Source organism: Tripterygium wilfordii, chromosome 9, assembly GCF_013401445.1.
Source record: "Tripterygium wilfordii isolate XIE 37 chromosome 9, ASM1340144v1, whole genome shotgun sequence".
Classification (NCBI taxonomy): domain Eukaryota; kingdom Viridiplantae; phylum Streptophyta; class Magnoliopsida; order Celastrales; family Celastraceae; genus Tripterygium; species Tripterygium wilfordii.
This window is the reverse complement of record NC_052240.1, coordinates 14431678-14459493: the sequence shown is the minus strand read 5'-3', so window position 1 is coordinate 14459493 and position 27816 is coordinate 14431678. Positions and strand designations below refer to the sequence as shown.

At 37.8% G+C, this 27816-nt stretch overlaps 4 protein-coding genes across 9 annotated transcripts; 2 read left to right on the top strand and 2 right to left on the bottom strand.

The window, feature by feature from the left end:
* Positions 1-2804: 2804 nt before the first annotated feature.
* Positions 2805-7682, bottom strand: LOC120006675 (hydroxyproline O-galactosyltransferase HPGT3-like). Of its 2 annotated transcripts, XM_038856805.1 has the most exons (12): positions 7404-7679; positions 6860-6923; positions 6608-6657; positions 6318-6508; positions 5608-5668; positions 5380-5452; positions 5174-5297; positions 5003-5090; positions 3987-4037; positions 3803-3874; positions 3573-3685; positions 2805-3170 (listed from the first exon to the last, which is right to left on the bottom strand). In XM_038856805.1, exons 1-12 carry the CDS (start codon positions 7526-7528, stop codon positions 3148-3150), a joined length of 1035 nt encoding a protein of 344 aa, XP_038712733.1. In that variant the 5' UTR covers positions 7529-7679; the 3' UTR covers positions 2805-3147. The 2 variants fall into 2 exon arrangements, with proteins under 2 accessions (XP_038712733.1, XP_038712734.1); XM_038856806.1 differs by lacking the exons at positions 6608-6657; positions 6860-6923 and having other exon boundaries at positions 7404-7682.
* A 2396-nt stretch (positions 7683-10078) lies between these two features.
* Positions 10079-14970, top strand: LOC120006554 (bifunctional purple acid phosphatase 26-like). 4 transcript variants are annotated; one of them, XM_038856614.1, is made up of 10 exons: positions 10079-10226; positions 10414-10644; positions 11056-11256; positions 11616-11727; positions 11934-12160; positions 12457-12595; positions 12845-13065; positions 13348-13469; positions 13636-13797; positions 14625-14970. In XM_038856614.1, exons 2-10 carry the CDS (start codon positions 10459-10461, stop codon positions 14905-14907), a joined length of 1653 nt encoding a protein of 550 aa, XP_038712542.1. In that variant the 5' UTR covers positions 10079-10226; positions 10414-10458; the 3' UTR covers positions 14908-14970. The 4 variants fall into 4 exon arrangements, with proteins under 4 accessions (XP_038712542.1, XP_038712544.1, XP_038712545.1 ...); XM_038856616.1 differs by having other exon boundaries at positions 14441-14766; XM_038856617.1 differs by lacking the exon at positions 14625-14970 and adding an exon at positions 13881-14422.
* A 385-nt stretch (positions 14971-15355) lies between these two features.
* On the bottom strand, positions 15356-20180 carry LOC120006553 (synaptotagmin-4-like). Its single transcript, XM_038856613.1, has 13 exons — positions 19834-20180; positions 19562-19666; positions 19414-19464; positions 19196-19316; positions 18822-18949; positions 18418-18519; positions 18063-18137; positions 17892-17971; positions 17648-17798; positions 17340-17570; positions 16829-17119; positions 16339-16452; positions 15356-15928 (listed from the first exon to the last, which is right to left on the bottom strand). Exons 1-13 carry the CDS (start codon positions 19936-19938, stop codon positions 15749-15751), a joined length of 1734 nt encoding a protein of 577 aa, XP_038712541.1. The 5' UTR covers positions 19939-20180; the 3' UTR covers positions 15356-15748.
* A 717-nt stretch (positions 20181-20897) lies between these two features.
* Positions 20898-27646, top strand: LOC120005626 (probable sucrose-phosphate synthase 1). 2 transcript variants are annotated; one of them, XM_038855386.1, is made up of 13 exons: positions 20898-21083; positions 21222-21311; positions 21713-21954; positions 22119-22182; positions 22296-22994; positions 23226-23342; positions 23494-23625; positions 23773-23949; positions 25053-25106; positions 25188-25250; positions 25347-26270; positions 26389-26516; positions 27080-27646. In XM_038855386.1, the coding sequence occupies exons 1-13, from the start codon at positions 20898-20900 to the stop codon at positions 27351-27353; spliced, it is 3150 nt and encodes a 1049-aa protein (XP_038711314.1). In that variant the 3' UTR covers positions 27354-27646. The 2 variants fall into 2 exon arrangements, with proteins under 2 accessions (XP_038711314.1, XP_038711315.1); XM_038855387.1 differs by lacking the exons at positions 20898-21083; positions 21222-21311 and having other exon boundaries at positions 21918-21993.
* Positions 27647-27816: the final 170 nt, after the last annotated feature.

The following is a 27816-nucleotide window of genomic DNA, read 5'->3' as shown; positions in this document are numbered from 1 at the left end:
CCATTGTGGTAACACGTTAAACGTTGCTTTCCTTTTAAATTCTGGGAATATATCAATAGTCAACAGAAAATTTCCTACAATTGATTTTTATAATTGTGGTGAATAAAGTAAATCAATTTGGGAATATATAGTATTGATAGTCAACAGAAAATTTTCTACAATTAATTGTGGTGAATCAAGTGAAATAAAGATTATTGGGACACCTGAAATAAAGATACCGTGGTGACGGCCGAGAACGTTCCGATGCTTAAAGTCGATTTACTATCACAAGAGATGTAACATCAGGATCATTCCATTACATGGGATCTGGCCATTACACGATCCCCGGTTGACTTTCCCTGAGGAGGTTTTACTCAACTACAAGAGACTACAGTTTCTGCTCATATATTTCTGTATCAAATTCCAACATCATTTTTAAACAGAACGATTTGGTAATCGCACTGCAAAAGCTCCACCACAATGCCTAACAAACCCAAATAATATGATCAAACAAAATGTGCACAAAAACCACAATACCTAAAACTCATAAGTAGAGGCACTAGATTTTAATTATAACATACTCACTGGATTACTAGTGAAAAATATTTATCAATTCCTGAAGACCCACATCAATGTGAGTCCTAAAACTTTTAGTAACATTGGACTCGAGAGGAAAGGGGATTGAAAAGAAATTGAGCATTGGAAGCATAGGAGAAATTGAGTGAATGAAATGGATACAAAGGTTTGCCACTGTTAACAAGACACTCATCACCCATTTTGTCCAAGATTGAAGAGTAAATAGTTTCTACACCATCAAAGCCTTTGCAGGACAATTTCAATTGATAATGGGTACATGGACAGAAATTCACGATTGTCACCTTCCATTGTGGTTTGCTTTCAATCTTTGCTTCTGTTCGAGACTGGAAAATATGAACATTCTTTATAGGGCATTGATCGTATCCTGCAATTGTCGAGAGTTACTAAAGAAATAAAAAATTGATCAAAACATTAAACACTTTCTTATGTTACAAAATGATCCCCAAATGTATTGTTGAAATGTCTATTGACTCACTAATCAGATGCAGATACAGTTTACCATGTCCAATTTCAATGAAGCTGAGGAAGAAAGACACATACAGAAAATTGAGCAATGCAGCCATTTTTGGGAGCAGTAATTCAACTTCATGAGTTAAAACATAATATGCTTTGCGAGCATTTATGGGGTATAAATGATATTAGGGTAAAGAGTTAGTCTATGAGTTATAACTTCTACTTTAAAGATTAATACCTGAACCATGAATTTAATGTTGTGATGTTAACATCCTTGGATAAGGAAAACTGATTAATGCAGTCATTTTTCAAAGCGGTAATTCAACTTCAATACTTTACATATGGTTTTTTGGAGAAGAATTTGTGATCATTTATAAATCTAACCTATCCGTTATGGTTATCAGAATTTAAAGCTGTTTCATCTCTATTATGTGGTCGATATCTAGTTGGCTGACCTACTGTATTAGCCATTGCAGCAAGGGATCACATTGCTCTTGATCAACCTAGATGGTTAAACTACAGTTCATATCCAGGTTTCAACTGGAAACACTGGCAGCAACAATTCATTCACTATGCAACAACAAAATCATGTCAGGATGGCTAGCAACAATAAACTCCTTGAAATTTTCAGAGAACAATATAATTTAACAGCAAAAGATGGGGATTTACAGAGCCAAACCATGCTTCTCAATGGGCTAGTACTTTCTTTCTGTGGATTCAACAGGGACTATTCCTTCCTTGGAACCAGTATATGAAAACCAGTCAACTCCAATGCATGTTGGTTCGTACTCTATTGTGTTTGCTCACATGCCTAATGTTACTATTCCAGCTTGCAAGTAGTTGTGTAAAGATTAAAAATTAAAAATTGATTGATTATTCCACAAATAAAACTCCATATTGTCGCAGACTTCCTTTACATTTTGCTTTTCTTTGTTAGGAACCTTCATCTACATAATATGTGGGAATGCAAGACACAACAAGCGCGAAAAGTAAATATACATAAAACAACTAGAGCTTCGATGCATTTCATTCAACATCTGTAAAATCAAAGTTGCAAATAGGCTACTAAGAGTGAGGCTGGTTAATTGTTGAAATTTCAATGTCAAAAGCTTGCTAGAGGCAGTGATGTGAAATCATGCATATAAAAGAGAGCCCCTTACCTTACACAGAGCCAAATCAATAGGGATTCTGTATCTTGAGTCCACAGCTCGATTATCCTCTAATCTTCGTCAAGACAATCGTACACATTTTGGTAATTCGTCAGCCGAAAAGTACACATCTCAATCAACTCGGTCACCGAGTCCAATAACGGACTAGATGAACCATCGACTCGGTCCCGAGAAGATTGAGTTAGAGAACCATTAAAGAGGGATCTCATTTGGTGTAACTCGCTATGATGATTCTACTCTACTTGTTCTCTCCCGTCTTCCGCCAGAGAGAAACATCTGGACCCGTTCCTTCGCGCTCATAATTGTTCGATGGAATATCTACTAGAAGAGCTTTTGGCAAATTGAGATGGACAAGGCCCATGGGCTTGAAAGAGATGATGGGTCTTGACTCTTGAGGGCCCAAATTTGTAAAGGCCCAAGGATTCCCAGCTGTGCAAAATCAATAAATCGTCGTCAAATTATTGGGCCCGAAAGACTGGATGGGTCGGGATAGCACTGCAGAATAGAACAAATGGGTGAGAGACCAAATTTGCAAAAGGCCCATGGATTCCCTTATCATGATTCATGAAAGCCCGCCATTAAAAATAAATAAATATAGGAGGACAAAAGAAGAAGAAAAGATCATGTGGACTAAGCGACATGATCATATATATATAGGGCAATAATACTCTAGAAAAGCATCTCAGAAAAATCTTCGGAAGATAACTGCATAGTGCGTAATCTTGAATGATAGCAGAATTAACAACTTTGTTTAACTAACCTACTAAAATTTCGAAAAGAATGAGACAATTAACTGCATCTAAAAGAATAATCCAGCTTCCGCCTCTCAAATGACTCATCATACAGCAGACACAATAATGCTGCAAAAGCAATGTTGACATTTGTACATGTTTGGCCACCATCCATAATGCCATCCACAAAGGACTCCATTGATATTTGTGTTCTCTGATCAAGCAAGGGAACACACCTTATCTGGAAATAAAGCATCAAGCAAAAGATATTAGAGCAAGTAGAATTGTGCCTATAGCATCCCCAACCTTTTTGGGGGTGGGGGGATTTGGTCTGCCACCATCTTGACTAGGGTAGCGACCCCAGCTCAAAGGTATATTTACACAGACGTTTATTTGAAAGACAGACATCTATGCCACACTATTAGATTTAAATGCATATTAATGTGCCACGCCAGAATGTAAAAAAAACTTCAAAGGATTAAATTTGATGTGGCCCAAAGAGGAATAAATGGAAATGTTCAATGAGTAACGCGTCCTTCAGTTTTTGGCTTTATGAGTAGTCAATTTTTTTCCTTCATAATGGAGACTAAATTTGTGGCACTAGATGTGAAATAAAATGTCCACCAAGGAAAAAAAAAATCACCTTGTCTAATGCTACTGCAGCAAAAACGATTATCATCCGTATAATTTGCTTGCACGCCCATCATCCATGATCCCACTGATATATCGTCATGAGCATAAGTCTTCAAGGAAGCACTGCATATAATTAGGCAATATTTGCACGTAAGCAAGTTTGTTATATTAAGTCATATTGACTTCCAAACTTTCATCCAAACACACAAAGCATAGGCTTCCAAAGGTAGAGCAACTAACCTGTTTATGTAGATATACTGAGCCAAATTTTTGGAGAGTATAAAAAGTGGACCAGCTGCATGTCGGAAGTACCTAAAAGGAAAATGCAAAAACAGTCAGCTTTTGAAGTCCTGGAAACTGAAGCAGTAAAAGATAATACCACGACAAATTTCCACCATTGTCATCCACAAACTGGATCACTTACGATTTATCATCCCCAAATTTCCACCAATCAGGCTCATACCATGACCTTCCCCTGTAAATCAATTGAAATTAGTCACTAAAAAAATACTACAATAACTTCAAGGCAAAGCAGAGAATACACCTTCAAGGAAATAGATGGTTGACATAAAACAAAAAAGAAAAAAAAATCAATGACAGCAAAAGAACAACTAGAGGGTATCACAAACAAGAAGATTGTCTCCAAGATGTTACAGGAAATGATAACGCCATTCGGGATCTCATGAGTTCATAATATCATAGAAGTTGCATGCAATCGAAGCTAAGCAACAGTCAATAGATATACACGAAGTTCAACTTAAGTTCTCTGCCACTCCCGATAAAGCCTTTCTTAGATAACTCACTCTTTATAACAAGGTTTTGCAAATGGAGTACCAAGATTCCAGATTTTGAAAATACATGGGGAAAACACGGTTCATGCTGCTCATTTCACGCATCAGTAGGTAAACATAGGATGGGACCAGTTATGCAGCAGAAAATTATGTATTGGACACTCTTGTCTGGATATCATTGATGTCCACCATGCTCACAAATCACAGTGGTGTTTTGGTGTTCTTGATTTCAGTTCTGCAATGTCCATGACATTCTTGATGTAGCATCACACGTCTGACACAATTATTCTCCTTGGTGCTTGCAATGATATTCTTTTTCATTCAAAAACAAAGGTGTCCAAAATATCGTTGTCAACATTCACAAGCATAATTGATACATGGGGATTTACCATACTAGAGCATTGTAGTTTATGAATTATGACCTACTAAAGGCATATCCACAAAAGGGATTTAAATAACAATCTTCCAGGTGGTATAAATTTTTAACAAATAATTCAACTTTTGTTGAAGCAAAAATGATAACGCTATCAATATAACACCTAAGAGAATAATCATTATTGCCATGGTTTCTTTCCTATCAAGATCTATCATAGATAAGAAAGGATAAGCAATCAGAGCTAGTCTAAGCTGAGTTGTGGAATCAACATACTCTTCACTTATCACTTCTCCCGATTTCATACATCCAATATAAGCACCATCTTGGCCACGGCGATGATCAAGAAGTTCAATCAACCCCTCTGTAAATTCAGAAACCAATGTAGTTATATAGAAAGATTCAGCACATGGTGCATTTAGAAAAATAAATTGTTGAAGGCCCTACCTAGATCAAGGTTGATATTGTCATCAACTTTTACATAAAATTCTGCATCCCAAATTTGCACTGAAGTGCTGAAGAAGAATTTTGCTTTCTTTGAAAATTCTTCTTGAGCCTCCTCATGGCCTTCCTAATTCATTAAAAATAACAAATGGATAGGGTCATATATTGAAACATTAAAGCAGTGAAATCACTCAGATTCAATTGCTAACCATAATCAAGAAGTCCTTTGTTAAGCGATTTTCCTCATTAATATTGCGATCTAAACTATCACCTCGATTTGCACTGCAAGTTTTAAAATGTTTACGATGTACCTAGGGCTGTTAGTAGCTAGCACATAAATAAAACAATTATCATTAAAGCAATGACATGAAGCAAATTCATAAATGAAAACTTGAAAGCATATAGTGATTTATAAGGATTAAAGTCCAAGGGAAAACCTTCGACCAATCACAAAGCGTATGACCACTCCTCTTTCCTCGAGTTTCTTTAAAGCATCACCTGCAATAGCAACAAAAACACTGAAATATTATCGTGTTCATAAACCAATATATAGCCAAATGATAATGTAACTACAATTAATAACATGAAACCAAGGCATCATACATTAAAACATGAGTATAAGAATTGAAACAAGAGTTCAACTACGTCCAAAGAGTTCATGGATTTTATAGACAGCATCACCTATGGAAAATTTTAAAATTTCTGCATATGATAAGAGAAGAACTGAAAAGACTGTTGCGATTGAAGTAAAAAGATTCTTTGATAACTCAACAAATTTGACATCCAATTACAAGTAACCAATTTGATATAGATAAGAAACTCCATGATATGAAGGCATGATCACCATTATACAATATCCATTTCACTTTAGTGAAAACTAGTAAATGCAAAAGAGAAGGTCATTCTTAACAAAACACTGCCGTTTAAAAAAAAATATTGAGAGAAATATATAGAATTATAGACCACTTCAGCAGAAGTAAATTAGCGGCTCATATCAAAAGGTCAGAATTATTTTAATAAATTCCAAAAATTGCCAGTAAAAATGAATATTCTGTATAATCTCTTACAGTGGATGGGGGAAAGAAACCATGTAACTTAATTTTCAAGAAAATTGTAGAGTATAGGTACGTAAAATTAAATCCAAAACCTCTAGGCATCCAAGATGCTCTAAACACATTCCGTTTCAAGCGACTTCCAAATCCAGTATATACGCCAATAACAGCAAGAAGCTTTTGGCCCGAAGAAGACCCACTTTGAGGCAACTGGTTCTTTAGATAACCTTGACTCTTTGCCAGTGTCAAGTCCATCTCAGCGTCCACAATTCTCCTCTCCAGATCTCTGAGAATCCATACCGTTATAATCACAAAAACAAATTAAAATCATCTCAAATTTACTAAGTTGGTTAGGAAGAAAGTACGATAAAAGTATGAAACATACTTGCATCCAAGATCTTGTAACCTATCTTCAACTGTGAGTACCTTGGGTCTCTACATTATCAAAGTGGAAGATTACAAAACTTATTGAATTATGTGTCAAAAGCATCTATTCCTGGCACCATCCCTCAGAATTGGTTTCTGGTCTAATGAATTTATTTGTAGTGAACCAAAAAGAAACAAGGTGAAAAAGGTACAAAAAAAAAATTGAAAAGGGGAAAACACTGAACAGTGAGGAGAAAGATTATTAACTAACCCGAGCAGAGTTCTTCTGTAGAAGACTAGCAAGTAATGTCCTGTTCTCTGCATCTTGCCACAGCCTGATTGTTTCAAAGAATTAAATAGTAACATATCCTCAAATTGATATTAACCAGCACAAAAGGCAAACTCCATTTCATAGCGAACCAATCTACCACCTACGCTGATATTCAAGACATTTTGGTGGCATAAAATTGGAATCGAGCCACAGAAATCAGACGATCTAAGTCCAAATACACAATTTGGTCATTATATAGACATTAATCAGAATTCAAAATGAAAGCAATAACAACGAATTCAGAACAATAAATAAAGAGGGAAGTTCAATTTTCAGAGACAAGCTCAGCCTGAAGTACTTAACAAAACTAATGCAGCTAAAGCTAAATTCTAACACAGATTGGGTTGATTCCTTGAAATTAACCGAAGATAACAAAAGCCGACCACAATTCGTCCTCCGCATTTCCACATGGATTCATGAAACAAGAAGAAAAGTGAAAAGGACAAAAAATCTAAATGATCAAAAGAACAGAGGAGGAACGAACCGGCCAGCAACGTAAAGCCAAGCGAGGCAAGAGAAAAAAGCCATCAAGAGTGAAGGTTTGGATGTCTGCGTAGACTTCGATCTCCACCGTCTCTCAGATTTCATAGTCGTCGGCAAGCCCTCCATCTCGATCTTCAGAAGAGATCGGAAGGAGAGTTGCTGTATCTAGTTGGTGTCGGGAAAAACTAAAGAACTGAAATAGGACAACCACCAAATAAATGAAGCTTTAAATTCCAGCAAAGAGAGCTAAAGGAAGAAGACGACTCGGGCTCAAGATAGCAAGCTACTTCTTTTCTATTTCTGGGCTATCCTTTCTTGGGCCAAGTAAATGGGGGCTCAGAGTTTCAGTGCACCTAGTCACCTTCACATGATGCAATATTAGGCCCATTAGGGCATTAATGAATGGCCTCTTGGTTGGCTATGCCTATAATATCTGGCTGGACTGATGGGTACGAATATCCACAAATTTTAATTAGCCAATTTGGCAGATAACCATCCAATAAATTGGGTTAACAAGCTTACAAATCATATAGATTCAACAATCAATTACATATTTACATCAAACTATGTACTAATCTAATTCTAGGGTGAAAAACCCCATAATACCTCTGCAAAAATGGTGGCACCCTCTGCTTCAGAAACAGAGGCCTCTGTGATTCTTCTCAAAACTTCCTTTTTAAATTCATTCCTCTCTTCCGTGGTCAACCCTTCTCCCACTTCTACTTGCACTGCAAATCTTGCTACGCAGCCTGCAAATGGACCATTCTCTCCTTCCATGTCCAAACTATTTACTCCATTGCCATTATCTCTGTGTTGTTCTGTCTCAATCAAGTTGTATCCATATTTTGATCTCTGCAACTCCATGAGCTTCTCTATCAACCCTTCATTGAGCATTGCTTCGATAACTTCTGCTCTTCCGTGATACGCGATTTCAAAAACACATTCCAGTGCCGCAACTCGAATTCGCAAGTCTTCTGAGCTTAACAGACTGATGATTCTTGGGATCTCACCTTCCAATTCAATCTCGTCAATCAAATGAATCCTGACCAGCTTAATTAGTGAGGTCAGGACTGGTATCGAACAACTTGTGGACATTGCAACCAAGGCTTTAATAATCTGACCCATAAGGACCAAACCCACAAACACATCTTTGTTGAACTTAACCAAAGCAACTACAGCTAGTGCTGCTCGTTCTCGAACTCTATTTGAACAAGCTGAGTCGCAGAGTAACGATTCAAGAACAGATAATACCTTAGCCTTCAAAACTAATTCCTGAAATTCCCTATCAAAACCTCGCTATAATCGCTTCTCAAATTCATCCAAGACCTTCACTTTTTGGTTCTCGTCGTCCGATTCTTGAAGGGTCTTCACGAGATTCCTTACAGTATCTCCATCAAGATACGCTTGAATTTCAGCTTCAATTGCATAACCCAATTGCGAAACCTTGTAGTACGTGATTTGGCGACGGAGCAGGGATCGAAAGCTATGATCTTGAGATTTTTCGAGCTCCTTGAGATGGGTTTTGAGGCTGCGTATTAGTTGTCCCAGCTTGAAGAAGATTGGGTCATCAAACAAATTTGGGTCTGCATCAGCTGCAATGGCTAACAGAGCTCTGACTGTCTGTTGGGGATCCTTCGTTGAAAAAATGGGGTTTTGATGAAGATCTTTTGAGGCTTTGAGGAGAGCTTCTAGGAGTCTTCGTATATCTTCTTTGTGTGCTTGGTCCATGGCCTGGCCTGGGTACTGCTTGTGTTGAACTTGAAGCTTCAATCATGTGGTTATGGAGGGGAGCAAGATAAAGACAGCGAAGAAGTGGCAGTACCTAACTTTCTACCAATTAGTCCGAATTGAACAAGGCAAAGAAGAGTTGGGTTCCTTGACTGTGAGTTTATCTCCAAATTCGTCGAGAAGGAAGTCCTATGGATGCCTCTACGTTGTTCCAGACTAACAATAGATGTACAAAAACACATTGCCAAAATAAACAAGCTGTTTCACGTTTCTGAGTCATGGTGGGTGTTTGACAGTGCGTTTGCACTGCGTTCAGTTGCAACACACCTCACAGCACCACAGTTTTTTGTGACACGCCAAACAGCTTTTGCGTTCCAACTCACCTCACAGCACCACAGCTTTTTAGCTCACAGCACTCTCAAACGCTTACAATGTATGTTGAATTGTCCTACGTAATCAAATTAGGTCAATTATTTTATTTTAGATTAATGTACAATATAAACATTTAGTGATTTTATATTAATATTATTAGTCATCTAATATAACCGTAATTTAGATACGCCAAACACACCTCACAGCACCACACCGCACCGCACCACAGTTTTAAAAGTGATGCTCCAAATAGCTTTTTGCGTTCCAACTCACCTCACAGCACTACAGTTTTATAACTCACAGCACCACACCATACCTCACAGCATTCTCAAACAAGCCCATGGGCTGTGCTGGAGCAAGAACTACCAACTATGGGTTACCTCATACCTGGATGAGAGAGTTTGATGGGCTCCTGACACAAATATGGACCAGTAACTGAGGCCCAATTTTCCAAAACGGAGGCCCATCTAGAATTCTGACAACGACGTCGTAACGTCGGCTGTACTAAGCAACAGGACACCCAACCGTCTCCCTTTAAAATTACGCTAAATATCGATCGCTGCCATCTTATGAGAAAATCTCCATCTGTAACTGTCAACGCGTGCACAGATCCCAGTGTTCTCCTAATAAGTAACTAACCATCTCTCTTTCGACATTGATGCTGGAGCGCTTCCTCGCACTAAATCTGTACTCTGCAATACATGATTCTTACATTTCTCTCTGGGTATGTGTCTTTTACGCTTGATCCGCTAGTATCTGTGGATTGGATCTTGCTGGACTGAAAATCAGACGGTTATAATGTGTGGGAAACGAGAAGGCAGGAGAAATACTTTTCTCTTCCCGAATTTTGTTATTTATCTTTCTTAATTTTTTGAATTTTTTTTTTGTTCTGTGTTATGATTTGTCGACAGGATTGACTGGATTGGATTTGCTCTTGCGCTGAACCTAGAGCAGCGATGCTGGCGTCTTCTGGACTGCAAATTTTGTTGCTTCAACTTCTAGCTGTTATTTCTTTATGTTGTTTTGGGATTGGGATGGCAGGGATCACAAATTCTTTTATCCGTTCGCAACAGCCTTCCACCGATATCCCTCTTGATAATTCAGTTTTTGCAGTTCCAAATGGTCACAATGCCCCACAGCAAGTAAGTTCTAGTCTTGACTAATTTTTTGGTTTCTAGTATACCTAATTCACACACACAAATATATATGCACAAGTTGATGCTTCTGTTAAGGACTTAGGGATTGTCTGAATCTGGTTTGGATTTAGCTACTGAAATAAATTCGCTGATATGCCCACCTCGATTTTGGGATGGCTTCCCTCGTGGTTTAATTGGCATTCTAAATCTCTTTGCAGAAGGGGTTGGTTGTAAGAAGGAGCAGATCCTGTTCTTGTAGACATTTTTTTTTTCATTTAAAGATGTTTGCATAATTGACATTTCAAGGATGACCGTTTAATTGCTAATCACATGTTAGTAGTACTCCTTTTCTTTTAGACTGTGTGGTAAAGCAATATGCCAGTCATCTATGTTTACTGTATTAATGTCTTGGTGTAGGTGCATATTACTCAAGGGGATTACGATGGAAAGGCTGTGATTATCTCATGGATCACTGCTGATGAACGTGGCCCCGGTAAGGTACAATATAGTACATCAGAGGACAAATACGATCATAGTGCTGAGGGCACAGTTACAAGCTACACGTTCTATAGATATAAATCTGGCTACATTCATCACTGTCTCATTGATGGCCTTAAGGTAAATATTAACTACTTATGACAGCACCTGAGACTTGAGATTATAGTTGGTTAACAAAGTTTTTCCAATTCGAGTAATTAATTTATTGCGAGCACAGTCCCTCCGGTCTCCCCCCACCCCCACTAATGAAAGTTGGCATGTAGATCCTCGTTTTACCATGTACATGCACTTGCACCTGCATATACATGCATCCAAGCCTGTTCGTGGCAAAGGTAGCATCATACATGCTTGACATATAACGCAAAAGAGCACTGCTGCACATAGTTGATCATCTGTTTTTGTAATTTATACAAGCTGTTGCATGTTTATTTGGTTCATGTGTAGATTCATTATGATATTGACTAATTTGCTATTTTTAGTTTGACACCAAATACTATTACAAGATTGGAGAGGGTGACTCTGCTCGCAAATTTTGGTTTCTGACACCTCCAAAGATTGGCCCAGACACTCCCTACAGTTTTGGAATCATTGGTAAGATATTTCTTTGTTATGATCTCTAGACATCACACTTGCACGAGTACTGGATTCCAATTGTTTTTCTATGCTGGATAAAAACCTTAACGTATATGTGTACCATTTGGGTAGATAGATTGCTTTTTAACATGTAATGAATACTCTGGTTGGAAGAGCTTCGTTGCAAAAATTTCTCATTCTCGTTTGGTTTTTGTATGTTTTAGGTGATCTGGGTCAAACGTATAATTCTCTATCCACTCTTGAGCATTACATGCAGAGTGGTGGACAGACTGTCTTATTTGTTGGTGATCTCTCTTATGCTGATAGATATCGAAACAATGATGTTGGTATTAGATGGGATTCGTGGGGCCGTTTCATTGAGAAAAGCGCGGCATATCAGCCTTGGATTTGGTCAGCAGGGAATCATGAGATAGAGTACATGCCAAGCCTGGTAAGTTTGCAATTTGGCTTCTTGTATTTCATCTCCATCTTTTTATTTCATTCCCATTAACATATCAAGTTAGTATTGCACTCATATGAAGCTTTTTGAAGTACTATGAGTTTGCCCACTTGACTAGTATGAGGAAAGAATCTCACTTCTTCCATATGGTAAGGATGCAAAAGATTATTTGTATCCTTTCTTCCCCTTATATGGTCAATATTTGTTTAATTTGATTGCCAAGAAATTGTGTTGAAGTTTTCAAAATGATGCTTATATACTCATTTATCAATTTACATTTTCTTCAGGGAGAAGTTGCTCCTTTTAAATCGTATCTACATAGATTTGCAACACCTCACCTGCCTTCGAACAGCACCAATCCTCTTTGGTATGCCATAAGACGGGCTTCTGCTCATATCATCGTCCTCTCCAGCTACTCTCCATATGGTAATATGTTTCTCTATGCGTTTGAAGACATCTACTAATCTTTTTTATTGTCAGAGTTCTTATTGTTTGCTCCCAAAAAATTTGATGGCATTGCCCAAGGAAGAACTTTCAGCTTCCTTGAAAAGTATATATATGGGCATCCCATAGTTGGCTTAAAATTTTCTCCACATATCATGGTGTTAGTTTTTGGTTTATATGTTTGCTTTATTTGAGGTTATCTGTACTTCTAACTTATAATTTTTGTTTTAGTAAAATATACTCCTCAGTGGATGTGGTTGCGGGATGAGTTGAAAAGAGTAGACCGTGCGAAGACACCTTGGCTTATTGTTATCATGCACGTTCCCATCTATAATAGTAACTTAGTACATTATATGGAAGGTGAAAGTATGCGTACTGTCTTTGAGAGCTGGTTTGTTCATTCCAAAGTTGACTTTGTATTTGCCGGTCACGTCCATGCCTATGAAAGATCGGTATGTATATTGTCTTTTCTTTTCTTGTTGTTTTTGTAAAGAAGTTAGTACTGTAATAAATGAATGAAGAATATGAGTTATTCGAAATGATGAAGAATTCTGGATTGTGAAAATCTTGTGTCAATGAAAAAGTTCACCACATATTTTTGGCACTTCTTGGCTGGTATTGACTTATAATTAGCATGATCTCCCATGTTCGTTCCTTAATGCTATTGTCATTGGGAAACTTTGGTTGTCCCCCTGTACAGCTTTATCTCTCAGTGTAATTTTATTAATATGCAGTATCGCATCTCCAATATTCACTACAACATCTCAAGTGGTGACCGTTATCCTATACCTGACAAGTCAGCTCCTGTATACATAACAGTTGGAGATGGGGGGAATCAGGAAGGCCTTGCAGGAAGGTAAGACAGTCTTCAAGCTTGTATTTTGTGATTGAGTTTTATTATGGTTGAGTGGTGGAATACGTGCTTCTTTTAAATAGCATGTTCTCCAATAGATTTCGTTTGGCGTGTTTGCTATCTTCCTGCTAAATACTCTTAGATTCTGATATTTGCAATTCATTATTAGCTTTGGGGACCCACAACCTGAGTATTCTGCATTCCGTGAAGCAAGTTATGGTCATTCTACGTTGGAGATCAGAAATAGGACTCATGCATTATACCATTGGAATCGAAATGATGATGGGCAAAAAGTACCAATTGATTCCGTGATTTTCTACAATCAGTACTGGTATGTGTGATCTCTTTGCATCTCTTTCTTGTGAAGTGGAGTTAAATTTCACTGCTTAGCTCATACCTCTGTCGGCTGTATAGGTAGAGAAATGAATAATGGATCAGCACCTAGGAGATACAAGAACAGAACTATTATAAAAAGGAGCTCTTGGCCTAGTGGTAGTCACTCCTTAGGATTTCGAGCAGGTTAAAGGTTCGAGTGCTCCACACTTTAAAATTAACAGACATTAAAATCAATATATGTTCATAAAAAAACTATTATATCGTGTCTGATGGGATCAAGTGGGACTTTTTGTTTCTTTCTTTTCAGAGTTTTGCATCATACAACAGAGAGGATGTTGTCAATCATTTTATGTATGTATTAGGTTAGAACTTAAAAGCTTATCCAACTTGTGTTCGGTATCTAGACGTTATAGATCATGCTCAATTTGTGGAGTCAAACATAAGTTGCAGAACAGCAAAGTCCGCCTTTTATCTCTGTATTGTCTGCAGTCCTCTGTTAATTGTACGTAAACATTTCATCAAAATTGACGTTGTTTGGGCACAGAAGTTTGTGGAGAAGAAAATATAAATTTGTCAATATATGTGAAATATTAGTTAGCCATTTCACAGCATTTTAAGTGAACAGAGTTGCCATGCAGGGCAAGCAACACACGGAGGAGGAAACTTGAGAAGAATCATCTCAAAGCTGCTGGAGAAATTGTTTATTAAAATTAGTTGGTTCTTTGCTTTCATTCTCTTAGTCCATTCAATTACATATGCATATTTCTTAGTGCATGACAGATATATGAATATTCCAGTCCATCGTCTCCTCTGTACTTTTAGGGAATCAGTTCGTGCTGCCAGTTTGGACTGCTTGGTAGAAGACCACATTTTTTCGCTTGGACTTGGATGTCTAAGAAACAACCATTCACTTTGCCAAACCTTCTTCCATTTCGTCTTTTATCTTTTTACACGAGAATGTAGAGAATATAGTCCAGTCTTTTCCTTCTTGTATAAGAAATTCATTAGTATGGGTAATCCTCTACTATTAGTTTACTGGAAATTCAATTATTGTAACTTTGGTGTGGCTGCCTATCCCATACTTGGTGACGATGCTAAGAAATAATCCTTTTTGTACACAACGTGTAATGCTTAGCGATTTTATTCCAGAATGTAACTTGCCTATGACGAGTTCTAACTTATAACATGCAACTCTGCATTTCTAATTGGTCCAGATTGTTTTCTTGTCCACATTGATTGTTCGAAGCAGAGATGAAGAACAGCGAGTCTATTATTACTACTTTCATTTTCGCAAGATAGGAAAGATGTGCAAAAACAATTGCGGCTGAAGTGAGAAATACAATTGGTTAAAAAGAAGCTATTCCTATCTTAAGCCACAAGTTGCAATAGTTGAACGGCAAACCAGTAAGAAGTCTGACTACAGACTTACTGTTGAGATTTTTCATTGACCGAGGTCCTGCTGTATTTTACATTAGCTTGTATGTTATCACTCGCTTTCATCATTGAAGCTATTCGCCAAAGCCGAATGGGGGTCAGTTATACACTCACTTTCATCGAAACCGATTGGCCATCGGTTTTCGATTGATGTAAAAGAACTGATTATTAATCGATCAAAACCGACCGTTTACATCTACTTTAGTGTTTCCAATATATTCCACTTTACAAGAGCAGCAACTTTGTTATACATGATGTTGAACTATGAACCCTGCATTTGCTCCTCAAAATTTATGTCCTTTTAGTGGCAGAAAAGAGAAGAGAGAACAAAAAAAGAAAGAAAAAGGAACTAACATCAGACAGGTGTATGTAGGCGTCGAACAAACTGGAGGACTCTCTCTTATCTCTGTTTTTTTTGTACAGCTTGGTGACTGGGTACTGGGGTAGAGTTCTCTCTGACCTTTTGTATGCAGAATGAACGAAATCTTAGGTTATGGTACAGAAAGTCTAGTTTACTTTCCATTTACCGCATTGCCTCTCATCGAATCACTGTCGCGAAATACAAATTGTGGTGTCCACTTGAGATGCAAAAACAGCTTCCCTGGTTCGGTACCATCAAGAGGGAAACAGTCCTGATATTCCCCTTCTAGTAATACCCTTGTGAGTGTCATGATGCACTTCCCAATCTTATCCTGAAACATAATTGAGTTTCAATTTGGTTAGTTTAGTTGATAAAGTTGAAAAGGATGGCAATGATAAGAATATTTTGAAGTGCAGCTCATGTAACATCTGAAGCTGACATAAGAAAGGGCCTGAGCTGCAGTAACTATAAAATATTTCATCTGAACCCTACAAGTTCTATATTCTGAAAACCCTTCTGTTCTTCCCGTCAGTTGAGAAATAATGAAAAATCTCATCGAATTATTGGAATAAAGCGTAGAAGAGATACAAGATATCGATATGAATGAATGAGCGTCAGAAAATGAATCAAGATGCTGAATGTAACTGTATCATGGGATATGGGTGACAAATGATAGTTGGATTCTGGCTCAGGTAAGTAGTTGATAAAATGATTACTATGAAATTCATGTGAGAATAATACCTTTTTAAGCATGTCATGGTCCCAGACTTCTGCAATTAGCATATCATGTAATGCATCCTCCACAACAAAATCAAATGTTTGATTCCAAACTGGATTCAGGCTGTTGTTTATAACCTGAGAAATTAAACGGAAGTGGATGAAACATGCGATGCCTTCTAACGTATGTATATTGTGTAAAACTACAAATACAACCAAGGAATAGGGTGAATAGCTGATATGGAGGTGATATTCATCATCATCAAAGCCTTTATAGAGTCTTCTCACTCCTATCAAAATCTAACAATAATGAGTAGTCTTATAGAGTCCGTTCCTTTCTTATTACTTTCATCCATGTCTTTTTTTGTCTCCTCCATTTCTTTATAGTATCTCCTACTTGAGTTTTTCTCGACACAAACTTAAATAGGACCCTCTATTTAATTTTCTAACAAGGGATCTGATAATTAAAATATAATCAGTTAAATGATGCACTGCTCAGGAAATTGAAGCTCACCCTTGTCCTTTCTTTCTTTTCAGATTTCTTCATTGTAAGGACGACAAAGGGGTCAGCCTTTCCCATAAAGTCAACTGCTGGCAAATTTTCGGCAGCGATTACGGTCACGGACAATACTCCTCTCACAATGACATCCCTTTTCTTCTTACTAGTTCTCTCAGGCTCAGTAGCCTCTGTACCGTCTCCACTCTGAAGGGCCTTCTCCAAAGATGTCAATGAGAAATCAGGGTCAAAGGGATTTTTAAACGTCTTCTCCATGCCATATGGACAGTACAGGAGCTCCAAATGTACCTAATGCCAAAATGAACAAGTCAAGTGGCAGGTACAAATTCATAATGTCACATGTAAACTTTGTCATTCTTCCCAGTTCATGCTTAAATGGAGAAATTTATGTTATTGGCTGTAGAGAGTGACTTAATTCATTATAAAGATGAAATAACAAACACCTTTTTTTTTGGTAATTACTGATATCAATCAACAAGCAATGAAAAATGAGTTTATGAATTCTTACTTGACCCCTGTTTTTAGCATCTCTCTGAACCTCCAAATCCTTGACTAGTTTCAGCCACGCATCCTTCACTTTACCAGGCTCAAGCTCCTTTAATGCAACTTGAGCACAACCAATGAGTTCAGATGGCTGAAGCCCCTCATCATCAAATATCCTTACTGTCAAGTGCTGAGTGGCTGCATCTTCGACGATGAACTCAAAGTGCTCATTCCAAATAGGATTTAATTGGTTATTCTGGATATATGTTAATAAGTCAAATCAATCCAAAAGCAGAAGCAAATCCGTGTGGAGAGATAGGGCAGGTATCTTACTATAGTTTTGCTGGTTTTCATCCTGTCACGTAGTGGACGTACAAACAACACAGCAAAAGGATCTGACTTCCCAATAATGTCTTTATTCGTTAACTCCTTGGCTTGCACAAGTTTGACTTCTAATCTTCCAACAGGCTTCAACTCCAGATCACTAATATTGCAAGCACATGTATGTTGGCAATTTTCATCGTAAATATGCCACTCATAATTTAGGAGGAAAAGGACCTTAGGAAGATAATCATACCTATAATCTCCAGGTAACATAGGTACAATTTTGCGAACTGGCCACGTTATAGAATCTTCAATAGCATCTCGTATTGTTTCCTAAGCAATTAATAGGACAATATGTTAGACCTAAAACTCTTAGATGCTACTAATAAGTCTCATTTCCTGGAAGACATGTAATTATTCAAACCTCAATGGTATCTGAAATCCCAGGGATTGATGATATGTCACCACCAACAACTTTTAGTGTGAAATCCAGATTTTTCTGCAGGCAGAAATATATAGAGAAGGTGTTATGCTGAGAACCATGGGTTACATCACTTGTATAAATGTGTAATCATATTATCTAACCCCGTTTCTCTTTCGCTCTCTCAATCATCCCATCTATATAGGAGTGTTCTGTGTGTGTGCTATGTGGCTATGTGAACGATGAAAGAAGCATGTATATGCAATTAAATTACAATAAGAATATTTGTTTCTCTCCCAAATTGTGAACATATGGCTCAATGGAGCTTAGTGGGAGCAAAAGAGTAATGATAACTTACTTTCTGCCTCAAGGAATAAGAAACGGCTGCAAAACCCGGGAATTCGTCAACTAGGGGCTTGAAGATTAACCTGAAAACCCCTGTAAATCCAATATTTTTTACCTGGATTAAAGGGTCCAAACCCAAAAGGAAAGAAAAATTAGATGAGCAACATTTTATCAGAATGCAGTATATCATATCTTGCTACGCCATAAAAAAAATCATAGTACATCACAGGAATTCACGAAAGCTGCCACTTCACCATCTCATAAAGTCGAATCACATAATTAATGATTAGTATAGAATGTTAAAATGTAGAAGATCTTTCAATACCCAGCATATTGGAAACGACAGAGTGTCTGTGCCAAATACATAATTGAGCACAAAGAGTATCCCACTAAGCCTGAGAAGAAGGTAAAGATTACCTGTATGGGTAGTCCAAGACCAACCCTGGTTTTAACATCGAGAATAATACTTGGATTGCCATCCCACTGCATCTCCAACTCCATGGTGACTCCTTTATCCCCACTTTCTTCCTCAATTATTGAAACTCCTAAAGAACATCGATGGTTTGCACAAACAATTATCAAATTCTGTTGGATATGCTGTACTAGCTAGCAAACTATTCCACACGTTATTCATTATCAAATTTAATTAGATCCAAGGTATGATCCTTTCATGTGTGTTATAACTCTGTTTCCTTCTAAACAAAGCTTAATTACTTCAGATGTCAGGACGGAAAATGAACAGAAGTATTTAATACTCCATAAAACTTCATCCAATATTAATCAAAACTAACCAGTAAATTGCGGAGCGACAGTGCCAAGTGTCAACTTGGAAAACGTGAGAGCCGATAAAACAATTGGCCTATATTGTTCAAGAATCGGCTCAACATTATTTCTGATTAGCTCTGATGCTGCCTACCCATGTAAAGAACATAACATTAAATAAATAAGAAGCTCCTGATATAATACCTAACGATATTTCATTCAAGAGGTTGAAGAAGAAAAATTTCACCTCATTAACATAAGGCCATATCTTCTTGAGATGGAGATTAAGCCAATTCAACTGAAATTAATATACAAACATATATGGATTCAGAGCCCACGTATAGAACAGTAGCTTCTATATATGGACACATACATATCTGTATAATACGACTTACCTTCTGTCGTTTTGAGAAAACTACCCAAGGAGGATAGAACTCTGGTGGAAGAAGCTTTCGAGAGTCTTGTACTGTCATTCTAGCAAATGCCGCAATAGTCTTTGCCTATACGGACATATTATCGAACACAAAGAGTGCAAAATTGTTACACACAATCGACAACGACAACAAAGATTTGATCAAATCAAGTACAGCATCAGTATGTATATTCATTGTTGATATATCATTATTAACAACAGAGGAGGAAACGAATCAAAGAAAACAAAAAATACCAATTGGGAGCGACGTCTGGATCGAACATTCTCGTAACGAGCAAACGCAACCATCAGTCCCATCCCGATGGACATGCCAATGATCATACCAACGATGAACGACATCGTTTGCAGGGAATTTCAGAGGAATGAGAATGACAAGTTTCGTGTCAGTTTGTGACGATTTGTTAAGCTGGAGGGGGACTCTTGTCTCGCATGGCTTCCATATAGAACATTTGATCGAAACAACGTTAAGGATCAGGAAGTTTGTTATGGTGTTGAATGAACTATGAGAAGGTCTTGATTAGAGTTAATTATTATTAACGATTAAATTAATCTAAGATAATCGTTTCTTTCATGGGCCCCAAAGCAAAGAATCAAATCTCGGTGACTTGCTGTTGTCAATTTTTGGTGCCAACTGAAATACCTGTCATCCCTTACACGTGTACCTGCAGGTGACATGCCAGCACATAGCCGCTCCTTCCACGCATGCCAGTTGGCCGTATCAAGTCATTCTCGTAGAGTCTAAGCGCTTGGGCTGATTCTTTTGCCAAACGGGGCTCCTTCCCGCCCAAAATTCCAAATTGGGCTTTATAGTGCGTTCCTCGTCCTTCACATTATAATATTATATTAATATATTACAATTAAGTCGTTTTGGCCTTTGCTTTGTCTGGAATATTCATATATCTCCTCTTGAAGTCGTCCCAATGAAGCTTCTCGTGGGTTCAAGTTCAAGTGTTCAACGTAAAGAGATTTGTAACAAAACTGCTAATAATTTTAAAATACCGCTTAGTCCCCATTCCTCTCCCTCTCAAATCACGAATTCACGAGATACTCTCTTCTGCTCTCTTTTTTAATTGTTTTTTAAATGTGAATCAGACGAGTCGTCGCCAGAAAACTAGGCAGTTATCGTAACCGTCTCTCTGCGTCTACAATCCTATAGAACAGGATGATCATTTGATCTCCGTCTCTCTCAATCGCTTCTTCTCATTCTGTAGATACCTGCGTTTACTGGCATTTACTTACGTAGGTTATATACGTCTGCACTTATAACCTATATATCTGCCTCTCTCTGAAAAGTGACAATGGTGGCGGGAAACGACTGGATAAACAGTTATCTAGAAGCAATCTTAGACGCCGGTAAGGGAATCGAAGGCCAGAAATCGTCTCTGTTGCTCAGAGAGAGAGGCCACTTCAGTCCTACGCGATACTTCGTTGAGGAGGTCATCACCGGCTTCGATGAGACAGATCTACACCGCTCTTGGGTCCTGGTATTGTATCGCAATTGATCTTCGTGTCTCTGTTTCTGTTTCTGGTTTTTTTTTTTTTTTTTGAGCTAGAGAATTTTTGAACTGTGGATTTTTCATGTTTTTACATTGAATGCGTGATTGATCTCTTCGTGTTCTTAGGCTGCAGCGACGAGGAGTCCGCAGGAGAGGAACACCAGATTGGAGAACATGTGCTGGAGGATTTGGAATTTGGCTCGCAAGAAGAAGCAGGTTCTTCTATCATTTATATTTTATGCGTTTCTCATATATTTGATCCTTGTAAAATATTGGAGACTCAGATAATCCATGGAATACGCATGAAATTCTGTTCAATTTGAATTTTATGCATTGTGATTATTTTCAATCATTGATCTATATTTAAATGTCGCTGCAATTGGGTGATGTTTGACTAATGCTCTTTCTGTGTAATGTCCTGCTGTCTATAACTTTTGTTGGCTGTTGGCATTCTGCCATTCTTCATTTTCTATCTAAGGTATTGATCCAACAATGTGCTCGGGATGATTAGGGCTGTACTTGATTCTTCTAACTTTGTTCGCATATATGTGTTAGAATGTCCCATTATTTCTGACAGTTCTTTTAATAACTGTCACCTGAATTGTTTTCTTCATCAGCTTGAGGGAGAGGAAGCTCAGCGTGCAGCCAAACGCCATTTTGAACGTGAAAAAGCCCGCAGAGAGGCAACTGCTGACATGTCAGAAGACTTGTCAGAAGGCGAGAAAGGAGATTCTGTCGCTGACCTTTCAACTCATGGTGATAGTCTTAGAGGGAGAATGCCTAGAGTCAGTTCTGTTGATATGATGGAGAATTGGGCCAGTCAACACAAGGAAAAGAAACTTTACCTTGTATTAATAAGGCATGACTGCACTTTATTGTGACCTAACATTAAGATGAGGTTATTTGAAGGTGTATTTTGAATGAATTTGTAGTTGTAAAGAAAAATTTTGTTCTGACAATTTGAATACACAGCTTAAAACATGATATTGATGCTTTTTTAAAAAACAAGCAGTTTTTTTGCAGTCTTCACGGCCTAATTCGTGGTGAAAACATGGAGCTTGGTCGTGATTCTGACACCGGTGGCCAGGTAACTCCTGCCATAAGATGTCATATTTTCGTTGTAACTTTATTATAGCAAGTGATTGATTGAGGGATCCATTATTGTATTGGTTATGATTTCGGACACAATGTTTCAAGCAGGTTAAGTACGTTGTGGAACTTGCAAGGGCCTTAGGTACAATGCCGGGAGTTTATCGGGTTGACTTACTGACTAGGCAAGTATCGGCTCCAGATGTAGATTGGAGTTATGCTGAACCTACAGAGATGCTGAATCCAGCGGACTCTGACAACTCAAATCAGGAGCTTGGTGAGAGTAGTGGTGCTTTTATAATCCGTATACCATTTGGTCCAAAGGATAAATACATACCTAAAGAGTCCCTTTGGCCACACATTCCTGAATTTGTTGATGGTGCACTTAGCCACATTTTACAGATGTCCAAAGTTTTGGGTGAGCAGATTGGGCGTGGGCAACCAGTATGGCCTTCTGCAATTCATGGACATTATGCAGATGCAGGTGACTCTGCTGCTCTTCTATCTGGAGCTCTAAATGTACCAATGCTTTTTACCGGACATTCACTTGGACGAGATAAGCTTGAACAACTTTTGAAACAAGGACGGCAATCAAGGGAAGAAATCAATACAATGTACAGAATAATGCGACGAATTGAGGCAGAGGAGTTGGCTCTTGATGCCTCCGAAATTATTATAACCAGCACTAGACAGGAAATAGAAGAGCAATGGCGTCTATATGATGGCTTTGATCCAATACTAGAGCGCAAACTGAGAGCGAGGATCAGAAGGGGCGTGAGCTGTTATGGCAGATTCATGCCTCGCATGGTCGTAAGTATCATTTTAGTGTTCCTGATTCTTTGTTACAGCTATTTGACTTCCTTTTGCATTCAAAAACAAGTATCAGTCATGGTCGTAAGTACAATTTTAGTGTTCCTGATTCTTTGTCACAGCTGTTTGACTTCCTTCTGCATTCAAAACAAGTATCAGTTGGTCGGTGTGATTTTATTTATCTTGATGGTGTGTTTTCATCGACTGTCTTTTGCAAACCTTAAATTATAGGTAATTCCCCCTGGGATGGAATTTCATCATATTGTTCCACATGAGGGAGATATAGATGGGGAAGTAGAAAAAGATGAAGATGGTTCCCCTTCTCCTGACACACATATTTGGACAGAGGTTAGTTTTTCTTTCTCCTCATTCAAGGGGGAATTGGTCATGCTATGGTTTCACAGGCTGAGACACAGGGGTATACCTATTTTTTCATCTTCTTTCAACTTCAACTGAGATCTCCAATATGGTGTTGACTTTGGCATTTTTGGAATGGCAGATAATGCGTTTTTTCTCTAATGCACGAAAGCCAATGATACTTGCCCTTGCCCGGCCAGATCCAAAGAAGAACATCACAACTCTAGTTAAAGCATTTGGCGAATGTCAACCGCTAAGGGAACTTGCTAACCTTGTATGTATTAGTTTTTTGACTGCACCTGGCAAATTCTAGGCCACAATGTCCATGATATGGCTTTCTCATTTTGTTCTATTTACTTTTATCGAATCAAAAATTGTTTCATAATTTAATTTTATTTTGAGGAATAGTAATTTGCTGCAGACACTAGTTATGGGTAACCGTGACGACATTGATGAAATGTCAACCACAAATGCATCTGTGCTTCTTTCAATTCTCAAACTGATTGATAAATATGATCTTTATGGCCAAGTGGCATATCCTAAACACCACAAGCAGTCCGATGTACCTGACATTTACCGTCTGGCAGCAAAAACAAAGGTAAGGTTGCGATTTTATTATTTCAAACTTTGGTGAGTACCAATGACTGTTCTGTATTTTTAAGAAACGCGAGTAAGCTCAAGATGTATAACAGAAAACATTGTTCTGTGAAATTTGTACAAGTTTATTCTTTAGGTGCAATTCGCTGCCAGTTACCCCTACGCCCTACGTCTCTATACTGTTCATGTGGTCCTTCTATGTGCTTTTTTTTTACAGAATTATGGATAAATTTGGGAAAGGACATTGAATTTTTCTTTCTTTTTCATCAATTTATGTGTTCAAAACATATCTAGGGTAGCTTATTCTTTTGGCAAGCAGAGAAATTTTAAGATCACCAAGCTATTTAGGCATTTCATTTTTCCAGTTCTAATTGTTTTGAAAATAGTAGTCTTGACTATCAAGTAGTTTTTTAGCACTCTGCCAAAGCTTCAGTAAGGCTTTTTTTAAAAAAACTTATTGCGGCAAAGTTAAGTCATACAAAGGACTTCTGCTTAGAAACTCATGGTCATGGACAAGGTTTGCATTGTAATTCATCAAAAAACAAGTGTGCTGTACTAGCTTGTTTCACAAAATCATGGAGTCAGTGTTGGCCCCTTATTATTTTTTCTTCTTCGCTAAAGTCATAGGTGACCAAGCAGCTATAGTTCAAGCTTGGTGTAAGTTTTGCTCAATAGGAAATTTTAGTTGTGAAATTGTCTAACAACTAGCTATTTTAGGATATAAAAATGGGGTGAGGGCTAGAAATTGTTTCAATCTGTTCTTAAAATCCTAGTTTCAGTTTAGATCAGCAGATATTTACATAATTCATTAAGACTTTTGGGATCTCTGATGCAATTAAGTATAGGGATCATAATTACGAGTAACAAACGATAATTTAGTTCTCTCAAAAGGAGGCACCATCTCTTGCTAATAAGGAGTATCCTCTATTATAGAAATAGCTTGTGGAATAAACTCAAGTCCTCAATATCATTTGTTACTCGTCTGAAGTCTGAACCCATATTTCCGTGAAATTTTAACTAGCTTTTATAATCAGTCAAAATTGTTACTTCTCTAATTTTAACTGACATATACATTGTTGATTTGATTTCACTTATCTTTGTCAGGGAGTTTTCATCAATCCAGCTTTCATTGAGCCATTTGGGCTCACTTTAATTGAGGTAACTCTTCCTTCTGTTGTCCGTAACACTGGTTTTGGATTTAAGATTATGAAATATTCAGTATCATATATTGCTGAACAGGCAGCGGCTTATGGTTTGCCTATAGTGGCTACAAAAAATGGGGGTCCTGTAGATATAATCCGGGTATGTCCAGTGCTTGCTTTTCCATTGCTTACAAGAGTTTATGATGAGTTGAATCCTCAAAAACGGCTTGTCAATATTGACATGAACTTGTTGTAGGTTCTTGACAATGGTCTCCTAGTTGATCCACATGATCAGCAATCTATAGCTGATGCTCTTCTAAGGCTTGTGTCGGATAAACATCTTTGGACAAGATGTAGGCAGAATGGACTGAAAAATATCCACCTGTTTTCTTGGACAGAGCATTGTAAGACGTACTTATCTCGCATAGCTAGTTGCAGGCCAAGGCAGCCTCAGTGGCAGAGAAGTGACGAGGGAGTTGATGATTCAGAATTGGATTCTTCTGGAGATTCCCTGAGAGACATACAGGATATATCTTTGAACTTAAAGCTTTCTCTGGATGGCGTAAGAAATGAAGGGGGTGGGACTCTTGATGATGCTGAAGAGAAGGCTATTGATGGAAAGAGCAAGTTAGAGACTGCTGTTTTGACCATGTCGAAGGGTGCAGTAGGAGGCATGCAGAAGGACATTCCAATGGAGAAAGCAGACAACAACACTGGCAGCAGTAAAGCATCTTTGAAGAGAAGAAAATATTTATATGTCATCGCTCTGGACTGTGATGCAACCTCAGACTTTCTTGAAATTACCAAGACTGTTGTTCAAGCGGCTGCAGAGTCCACAGGATTCATATTGTCGACGTCTTTGACCATATCAGATATCAACTCACTTTTGCTATCAGGTGGTTTGAACCCTCTAGATTTCGATGCTTTTATCTGTAATAGTGGTAGTGAACTCTACTATCCATCTTCAAGCTCCGAGGGTGTTTCTGGGCTTCCATTTGTTTTAGATCTAGATTATCATGCACACATTGAATACCGCTGGGGTGGTGAAGGTTTGAGGAAAACTTTGACACGCTGGGCTGCTTCTATAAATGATAAAAGGGGAGGAGAACAGATTGTTGTGGAAGATATATCGGGATCAACTGCACATTGCTATGCCTTTAAAGTTAAAGATCCATCTATGGTAAGATCTCCTTAATGCCTTTGTGAACAAATTCTTTCGAATTCAAATGTGTCTCTGTTTAGAACTCTCATAGTTTTGGCCTATCAATTTCTTATTGATATTTATCTTATGTTCATAGGTTCCTTCTGTTAAAGAAATTCGTAAGCTGATGAGAATTCACGCTCTTCGTTGTCATGCTATTTATTGTCAAAATGGTACCAAGCTGAATGTAATCCCTGTTTTGGCATCTCGGTCACAAGCTCTCAGGTATGCATATGGGGATTAGTAACACCTTCCATTCCTAATTAGTCCAAATGTAGCTTTATTAAATGGTCAGTGATCAATATAATGAAAGTTTAATTTGGCTTTTTTATTTCATTTTCTAGCAACCCATAAACTTTACTAAAATATATTTATTGTTTTCTTTCTATTGAGAAGAGGGGATGAAAAGAATGATAAAAAAACAGAAACAATATTCACATGTATTGTATCTTGAATAGGGTGGCAGAATTCAGAGGAAACAACTTATTAAAAAAGATGGGAGATGAAAGGATTAGGTACGAGGTAGCAAGTATAATTGTCTAAGAATGTGCATGCATGTGTGCATTCACAAATCATCAACACTTTTAATTCACAGAAAAATAAGGAATAAAGAAAAGGTAGGCAGATGTATGCGCGTCCATGAACAGATACTTATCAGTTTTTGCTCGTGTTCACTCAAATAAAGGAGTTCAGCCTTCCATAATTGCTATTTATACTTGTAGATCTGACCACAATTTTAAGATTTCGGTTGGCTGTTTGATAGTTTTTAAAAAAAATATCGTTTTCAGGTACCTGTATATCCGATGGGGAATAGACTTGTCAAAGCTTGTGGTGTTTGTGGGAGAATGTGGGGACACAGACTATGAAGGTTTGCTTGGAGGAGTTCATAAAACTGTGATAGTCAAAGGAACTGGGACCAGTTCTCTTAAACTTCATACAAACAGAAACTATCCTCTGGAGCATGTCATGCCATCTGACAATCCCAACGTCGTTCAATCTGAAGATCATGATGGCATCAGTATAAGGGCATCACTGGAGAAACTGAGGGTTCTCAAGGGGTAGAAAACTACAGCTTATCTTTTACTTCCTGCAAGTACGTGATAAAGATCTTTTATTTCTAATAATAAGTTCTTGCTTTTGACTGATGCTCCTTTCAGAGCCAGAAATGAAAAATTACAGAACAAACTTCATCTGTCTATAGTTATATGATTCCAATAAGTCTGGGCACATGAATACGGTACGAACCACCTTATTTTTGCATGTTCATCCATGCATCAAGGGTTTCTGACTTTCTGTCAGTTTATTCATGGATGGCGTATCTTCAGGATTAAACCAGCTATAAGCCATTTGATGTGTTTCATACTTTCATATGATATTACACTGTTAGGCTCGGGAGGATTAATCTAGGACTAAAATAGATGAGTGTGAGTACGAGTGAAAAGAGGTTGATAAATGTATATTAGATTGAGTTGATAAAATAGAGAATCTGTGAAGTGCTCTGATGTGTTTAAGACATAAAAATTCT